The sequence below is a fragment of the Curcuma longa genome, unplaced genomic scaffold, assembly GCF_044706935.1.
Source record: "Curcuma longa cultivar G26 ecotype Majalengka, Jawa Barat unplaced genomic scaffold, ITB_CL_G26_1.1 contig_27942, whole genome shotgun sequence".
Classification (NCBI taxonomy): Eukaryota; Viridiplantae; Streptophyta; class Magnoliopsida; order Zingiberales; family Zingiberaceae; genus Curcuma; species Curcuma longa.
In genome coordinates this window covers 3,499-12,273 of record NW_027433576.1, presented here as the reverse complement: position 1 = coordinate 12,273, position 8,775 = coordinate 3,499, and the positions used below count along the sequence as shown (strand labels likewise).

Below are 8,775 nucleotides of genomic sequence, written 5' to 3'. Positions count from 1 at the left end.
AGTATATCCTACTGTCGTAGAGTATATCAGCGGTTACAAATGAACTTCGTGCGATCAGCAACAATGCATGCATATCTGATAATTTTGAAGAAAATACGATAGGATAATTTACTTGGTCACAATTATACATATTCCTTTTATCACGCCTGACGATTTTGATAAAAAGTGTGAACAATAGACGGGATTTTTATGAGTGCATAAGAAATACAGAATATTTCAATCGCAAAAATCTTAAACGAATAATAGTTTAACATAGGGACAAGAAATCCTTTTATTTTAATATTACAATTAAATGACAATAAACACGAATGTCTCATTTCCCAGTCAATGTTTGTTTCCCACGTGCAATATCAGGCAAAGTATGACGAAGACGTAGTAGTGTCCGCAAGAACCTGCAGGTGCACTCCCAAAAGTTCAAGTTAAGAACACGAATTTGGAAACAATAGAACAAACTCTCTTAATAGGAAATGGAGAGTAGAACGGCTTGCCTCAAGTTGTTCTTCACTAAATGCAGCCTTGTGAATGTTCCAAGTATCTGCATGAGTTCTCCGAAACTCTGCAACTGCTTTTGCCACGGTGGATTTGATGGGTGATGGTTCACCGATAAATTTGGCTAGTAGTGTTATGTGATCCGGAAGCCAGCTAGTAGTATTGATTCAGATATATGAGTTGTTCAATACGTTGTGTTTAATATTCTAAGACTACTATAGCATTGGCATCCTTATTACTTAGTCTGGTTACTTGTACAGAAAATAAGAGAAAGGAGACAAACGGTCACAAATATATATATATATATATATATATATATATATATTGGACCCTCAACAATTTCAAACCAATAACCAGAAAAACTACAAATTTGAACAGCATGCTAATAAAACATGTTACAAAGTATGTAACTAAATTATGTGACCGCTTGATTCAAATAGACAAAGTTATGCAATAGCTAAGACAATAAATCTGTATTGAGCTTGAATAAATGTTGATGTACTATATATATATATATTCACTATTACTCCTCTTCCTTCTATTTTCTATCCAAGTAATTGGACCCTCAACAATTTCCAACCAATAACCAGAAAAACTACAAAATTTGAACAGCATGCTAATAAAACATGTTACAAAGTATATAACTAAATTATGCGACCGCTTGATTCAAATAGACCAAGTCATGCAATAGCTAAGACAATAAATCTGTATCGAGCTTGAATAAATGTTGATGTACTCCAAGACAAATCTTGTTAGTAACAAACATTAAACGCACTAGATCAATCTTTTTTCCTAAACATTTCCTAATCTGAAAATTAAGTGTGACTTCTTAGGCTTCCAAGAAATTATTGAGATTATTATTAATAAGGGTTTATTTGTTTGTTGGAAAATAATTTATCCATGGAAAATATTCTAGAAAAAAATTTTATATAAAATAAATTATTTTCTTTTGTCTGGATGTGTTTTTGGAATATATTTTTTTGTGTATGAAAAAAGAGAACTTTTCCTCTATATGATAGATTGATTTGCATGCCCTATCCACTGACACGCCTAGCTTGCCTAACCTAATTGGTCCAATCAATGCACTTCCGTTGCTTGGCTTGACCATCTAGCATGGTCTACTTAGCCTGCATGACCTACTTGGCTCAATCGACCCACCTATCTTGATCAACACAACCTAACCAACCTATCTAACCCATCCCGCTTGACTGGCCATTTGGACCGCTCGAAATGATTAACTTGCATAGGCAAGGGAGTCAAGGACAAAAATGACTATTATTAGAGTGAAGGGCTTATGGATGGATGGAGACAATATCTTCAGCTCACTTCCAAAGGAAGACTTTTCTGTTGGCTAAAAATTCTATTTTTCTATTACATCAATCACTAAAAAAATCTAGACTATTTTTTTCGAAAAACATTTTTCCCATAAAATGGACCGTAAATGTATATTTATTTACAAATACAATACTACTTAGATCCTTATTGACTTGATTGTTTTCTCTACCAGGTCTTTTTGTACTTAGCTTGTAGCCCTAAACAAACACTCAGCAAACCCTTTGATAATCAACTTTTTTATAACAGGTATGTGTCAATTATGTAGAGTGTGTTACATTGCTCTTATTGTTCCATTGTACTCCATGTAAAGACCATATCTTCAAATCAATTAAATCATTTTTATTACAATGATTAACATTTTCATTAGCCTCCCTCTACCCCTTACACCCTCCTTGCTCTCTCTGCTCTCTGTTTCTTTTTATTATAATATATAAACACATCTCAACCGCTTTTTTTCTTCTCAATTTATCATTATTAGAACTATCCCTAATTATTTTTTGAATATTAATATTTTTTATTTTGTCCTTAGTAGTAAACTCCAAATGTTCATCTTATATTCTTCGTATCCTAATAGCCCAGCACACCAATCCATAAAATATTCCAAATCTTGCCAATACTACAATTTTCCTTTTAATAAGAGTGGGCACAAGATCACTTCAATAGCTTTACTCGCTCTCAACAACTCATTCTAGTATCTTCCCACTTCTCGTTGAATGAAAAATTCAAGAAATCTAAAACTTCTTACACAAATTTATATTCCATCCATCTTAAGTATTCTACTCATTAATTTTTATTGCTGAAAAGACACGTCATAGACAATTTTTATTCGACTAATCTTAAAATCTTTGAACTTTTCTCCATTTTTAAAGCTTCATATTTAACCTACCTAAACTCTCATCAATCTAACATCACCGTAAATATGGTTAGTTCATCGAATACTAATCTAAAAGATATAAGGAGTTAGATTGAACCTTGATAGAAATTTGAAATTTGTAACTATGGAAAATAATTTTTTACCTTCTCATAGCTATAACATAAGTAAAACCATCATCATGCAAAAATATAAATCACTATAAACTTATTTGATGATGATGATGATGTCATGATGATGATGGAGGAGAGTGCATAACTAAAAGCTGTAAGGGCATACGATTACCTTGGCATGTCATAAGGAACTGATAACACTGATGCAGTCAATGCAAGAACAGCACCATGTGTAGAAGCTATAGATTGATCAGATCGAGAATTTCTACAATATAAAAAAGTCACTTCACCTATGTCAAATAAACAAAAATTATATTAAATGAATCAATTAAACCTTAGCTTTCGCTTCATAAGGATTACTGTAGCATCTGCATATGATCTTTCCCGAAAAGCCTTAGATAAGTGCTCATCTCCACCCTTCATTAATCCTGCAAGAACACCTGCAGCATGTTCTCTAACCTGTTTGTGTAGAGATAAGATAAAATCCTTTACAAACAGAGGGGCGGAAAAGAAGGAAAGTTAAAATGCTTCACAGAAGGTAAGAGTAGATTGAATCTAATGCAGGTTGTGCAGCATCTCTGCCACTAAAATGTCAAAAGGGTTTATTCCAATGCCAAACTGACAGATAATGCCTGTCCTATATCCGGTACTACCTCAAGCTTTGCACCAGTTGAAAATACTCAGGCAAAGATTACGATGGAAGCAATCTGGTACAAGAGTGAAACAAGGCATGGTACAAGAGTGCAACAAGGCCAGGTTGCTTTCTCTATTTACAATAGAACTTCTTAAAATCTGTGTACAACATTAGGAATGATTATTGCTATGGCTGAATTCTGCACCCCTTTACTGAACACTCTTGATTGTCTTCAACCTCTACGATAGTGTCCTGCCCAAGATCAACACAAGACAAGGGCACCAGAGTGATCCAAAGAAGCCACTCCGATGTTTAAGACACCTCTTCGAAATGGAAGAAATGCAGCTAAAACAAAATAAAAAGAATATCGAGTCTTAGGTTTTAGGCTACTATACCTAATATCCCTTCTTTCCATAATCGTGGCCCCTCTTTTGTTGTGTGATGGTCATAATCGTTGTGTCACTGCTGCTACTCACATTTGGGTCTCACCTCACTACTATTTAGATAATATCCTCAAGCTTGTCTTCCATTACTCAGGCCCTCAAGTGTGTTCGGGCTCAAGCTCGAGCCCATAGGAATGAGCACTACGGCAATGGAAAATGAAAGTAATAATGTCACTTCAAGGTAAAAAGGATAAAAAAGTATGCAAACTATGTGGATTTTAATTCTCCTATATCCTAAGGGGATACATAAGCAACTTAAATAAGTATCAGCTTTTTTTATATTTTTTATAAATTTATTATTTTTAAATATTTTTTAAAATAATAATAATCTTGAACCGTAGCGAACCGTGAACCGTAAACGTATTGGATGGTTAAGGTTAAGGGTCAGCCTATTAAGAACTATCAAACCAACAGTTTCTAACCGTTGAACCATCGGTTTCGAATCGTCGAACCATCGATTCTGAACCGTGGTTGAGTCAAGCTCGAACCATTGAAAATAAATTGAGCGTTTAACAACTTCAATTACTGTAGACTGAAGTCCACCTAATGTTAAGGTTATTTCCGCTAAAATATCCCAAGCCACCATTGAAGCCTTCGAATCTACTCAGTCTCAACTCTCTCCAACACATGAGAAGGTAGCTATACTGTTGGAAACTAATCATTAATTCTTTGATTAATTGAGTCATAATTACAGAATTATTTCCTTTCTTAAGTAAAGGTTGTAAATAGGAGTCTTTAATTAGCATTAATTAGTCTTAATTAGCTTTAATTAGTTTCCTTCTTCATTAGTTTCCTTTTTTCTATTGTATCTCTCTATAAAACAAGAACCATGTACCTATTCTTTGTGTGTGAAGAAATAATTATTTTTTTTCCATATTTTCTAAGTTATACTTGCTTCAACCACAACACAAGCCTACAAGGAAGTCTCTACAACCTACGCCAAGCTAAAACAACTCCAAACTACTGAGAAGGAACTTAAATAAGTATAAGCCTTTTTTATATTTTTTAATAAATTTATTATTTTAAAATATTTTTTAAAATAATAATAATCTTGAACCGTAACAAACCGTGAACTGTAACTGTCTTGGACGGTTAAGGTTAAGGATCGACCTATTAGGAACCGTCGAATCGACAATTTCAAATCGTCGAACCGACAGTTCCAAATCGTTGAACCGTTGGTTCCAAACCGTCGAACCATCAATTCTGAACCGTGGTTGAGTCAAACTCGAACCATTGAAAATAAATTGAGTATTCAACAACTTCAATTACTGTAGACTGAAGTCCACCTAATGTTAAGGTTATTTCTGCTAAAATATTCCAAGCCACCATTGAAGCCTTCGAATCTACTCGGTCTCAACTCTCTTCAGCACATGAGAAGGTAGTTATACTTGCTTCAACCGCAGCACAAGCCTACAAGGAAGTCTCTACAACCTACGCCGAGCTAAAACAACTCCAAACTACTGAGGAGCAGAGGAGAGAACACAAGAAGAAATTTTAAAGCTCACCTGAACTAACTGAATGAATTGCCGCAAAAACTAACGTATATTTCTATATTAGATTTGAAGGTGCAGGAAACAATTTCAAGCCTGGGATATCCTCCAATTGGAACGCCCGACAACTTCCTAGACTACCAAGTCGTACTGTTCAACTATCCCTAGGAAACGTTTGAAGAAGAATTAAGATAAATGCTATCTATGTTTTCTTTCCTTCCTATTTGCGTTGAATTTCTATAAATGATATTAGAATATATGAGACTATCAACTTTTATTGATATTTTCTTTTCGGTTTACATAGCAAACTCATGAATTGATTTTATCTGATGTTGACTCCTTAAGTCAGACTAAAGAGCAAGATAGCTCGTATATGAGACATGGAGTGCTCAAACCATTAAGTCGCAAGAGCAACTAGGGTGAATAAGGGAGCATTAGTACAATAGACGGAGACCATGGGGTACCCAATGTTCGAAAGTGACTCGTGAACTGAATTGAAAGACCACAAGAACTCTATCGATATAAAAATTGAGAGGAATTAAGTTGACCTTAGCACAGAGACTGAGAAAAATTGCTCGTCTGACATAGAGATTAAAAGAAATAAGATCATCTCGGTACGAAGACCAAGAGGGCTCGATCGACATAAAGACCGAGAGAAATTGCTTGACCAATATAGAGAAACCAAGAGAAATAAAATCCATCCCAACATAGAGACTAGGAGAGCTCAACCGACATAAAGACCGAGAGAAATAAAATTCATCCCAATACAAAGACTAGGAAGGCTCGAATAACACAGAGACCAAGAGAAATAAAATTCATCCCAACATAGAGACCAAGAGAACTCGATCGCCATAGAGACCGGGAGAAATTGCTCGACTAACAGAAACTGAGAGAAATAAAATCCATTTCAGCACAGAGACCAAGAGGGCTCGATTTCCCTGGAGACTATGAGAAATTGCTTGATCAACACATAGATCAAGAGAAATAAAATCCATTCTAGCATGGTAGCCATCCTAGGGTTGTCCTATGTGCCCATAACACTGATCATAAACTTTGTTTGTCATTTCCACTTATCCATTGCCTTAAGAGTATGCTATCGAAGTAAATACTTAATCTTAAGCTCCCAACACCAAGTTTAAAGCTTGTTACCTTGAAATTATCACCCATTATTACAACTAACAAATCGACGAGGAATCCCAAAGCGACATGTAATATTTTCTTCCATAAGAATTAGATTACTCTATCCTCGATTATCTTGACCATTGGCTCAATTTCAACCCATTTAGAAAAATAATCCACAATCACAATCATAAACTTTCTCTATAAGGGAATTGAGAAGGGTCCAACTATATATTCATGTCCCACTAGTCGAAAGGGCATGAGACCACCATTGTTTTCAATAGCCCCACTGGCTTAGTAAACATCTATGACAAGTTAGGCAAGTCTTCACCAATTAAGCAGCACCCTTAGTTATAGTTGGGTAAAAGTACCCTACCAAAATAGCTTTCCGAGCTAATGCTCGCCCTCGTAGATGATTTCCACAGCACCCTTTGTTGGCCTGAAGCAAAGGACGAGCGAAAGATCTCTTGACTAGTGTTCCCTCTATCAAAATAAAATGTTGGGTCTGCCACGAAGAGAAACTGCTACGTTCAGATCAATAGGTAAAATACTTCCCTACAAGTAAGATAATAACTCATCCTGCCAATCTAACCTGAATCCTGTTTTGCCCGTTGACTCCACTTACTGTACTACTCAATTATCGATGATTTAGCTTCTTACAAATACCATCCAGTCAAGAGCTAGCCATCTTAACCAACTCATTTGCCTTGCGGTTGTCCTCCCGCAAGATTTTTTACAAGACTAACTCTGTAAAGTTTTCCTTGGCCTTCTCATAGGCCTCTTCATAATTATGAAATATTCATTCCCTGGTAAGTCACTAACTGTAAATTCTAATAAACTATAACTCAGGTAGCACCTACACTCCGGACTGCCTGGAGCCCAATAAGCAAAGACTTATACTCCGCCTCGTTGTTAGAAGCCTGGAAGTCTAACTGAATTGCTAACTTAGTCTCATCATCCCACAGATAACGTCAATTATGTTGTAGCTGAATTCTACACCCCTTTACCAAACACTCCCAATCGTCTTCAACCTCCGCGACAATGTCCTATCCAAGATCAACACAACTCAAAAGGCACCAGAGTGATCCAATAAAGCCTCTCTAACCTTGTGGAAGAAATGCAAGTAAAACAAAATAAAGAGAATATTGAGTCTTGGCTTAGCCCCCTGTTTCAGGCTACTATATATCCCCTTCTCTTCGTAACCACTGGCCCACTTTTGTAACTGTTATAGCATACTGATCGTAACCGCCACACCGTAACTACACCCCCCCCCTTTATTCGTTACTGCTCCTACTCGTGTTTGGATCCCACCTACCATTAAGATAATATCATCAAGCTTATCTTTCATTGCTCGAGTTCGAGCCCTCAGGTATTTGAGTTTGAGCCCTTAGGTGCTCGGGCTTGAGCCCTTAGGTAATTGGGACCTTCAAATGCTTAAGTGGGGCTCCTACGCACTTGAGGTAGGTTAATCCATTCAGATGTAGTTTAGTGTGGTTTGAAGAATACCCATCCGGCTTCAGCTCTAGTGCCCACTCCTCACACACCCACTTGGCTGTGTATCAATTATCAAATTGGTTGAGCGAGATATTCATGAAAGTTGTAATTTCCTTAATGTAAGTATGTTTTATCATGCAGTGCTCTAATGCTAATAGTTGAAATTTGTCAATTAAAGGTCATGTATGCTTAAACAAGTACTATTCATCGACTTGATTCTCTGCATGATATATAATAAAGATACAAATAAGGAATAATATTGAAGTATGAAAGGCTTTCGCTTGATGAACAAAATCTATGAAATAACTAAAAACCAAATAGGCAAACAAAGAGGACTTTGATGCACTTTTTTCATTCACATTTTATTGAGAGACATCATCATTGCACATAAATTAAATTTTTTATAATCAAGACAAAAAAGCAAAATCCTACAATTAAAACCAAACTTGCCTCAACTTGGTTGTCCACAAGTAGCTTTTCAATATGGTCCCATATTTCTTTCCTCTGTGCTCTTGAAAGGGTAAAAATGTGTCTGTCAAAGGAAACAAAAATATATTAGAACCCTCAACTTAGATACCCCTATTAGTTAGATGTTCCAGCTGATCTAACAATCAGTGTTAGAGAAAGACAGTTCACTCGAGTTCTGTTCAACCTCGAATAAAAAAATAACATAAGAGAAAAGAGAATCTACACATGCATACACTACTAGAGTATACAATGATTATGCATGATATATAATGATCAGAAATTAACTGCAACATAACAAACCATAAGGTACTCCCATTCC

General features: G+C 35.8%; 1 protein-coding gene across 1 annotated transcript; it reads right to left on the bottom strand.

Annotated features, from left to right (window-relative positions):
• Window positions 1-214: 214 nt before the first annotated feature.
• LOC141819148 (proteasome activator subunit 4-like) lies at window positions 215-8,516 on the bottom strand. The gene is made up of 5 exons (XM_074706502.1): window positions 8,439-8,516; window positions 3,143-3,267; window positions 2,981-3,073; window positions 489-642; window positions 215-392 (listed from the first exon to the last, which is right to left on the bottom strand). The coding sequence occupies exons 2-5, from the start codon at window positions 3,229-3,231 to the stop codon at window positions 351-353; spliced, it is 378 nt and encodes a 125-aa protein (XP_074562603.1). The 5' UTR covers window positions 3,232-3,267; window positions 8,439-8,516; the 3' UTR covers window positions 215-350.
• Between the last annotated feature and the right edge of the window lie 259 nt (window positions 8,517-8,775).

Coding starts and splice junctions, on each gene's coding strand:
- LOC141819148 (XM_074706502.1), bottom strand. CDS start 3,231: ATGAAGGGTGGAGATGAGCACTTATCTAAGGCTTTTCGGGAAAGATCA. Junction 3,074..3,142: donor CTTATGAAGCGAAAGCTAAG/GTTTAATTGATT, acceptor TTTATATTGTAG/AAATTCTCGATCTGATCAAT. Junction 643..2,980: donor GTTCCTTATGACATGCCAAG/GTAATCGTATGC, acceptor CAATACTACTAG/CTGGCTTCCGGATCACATAA.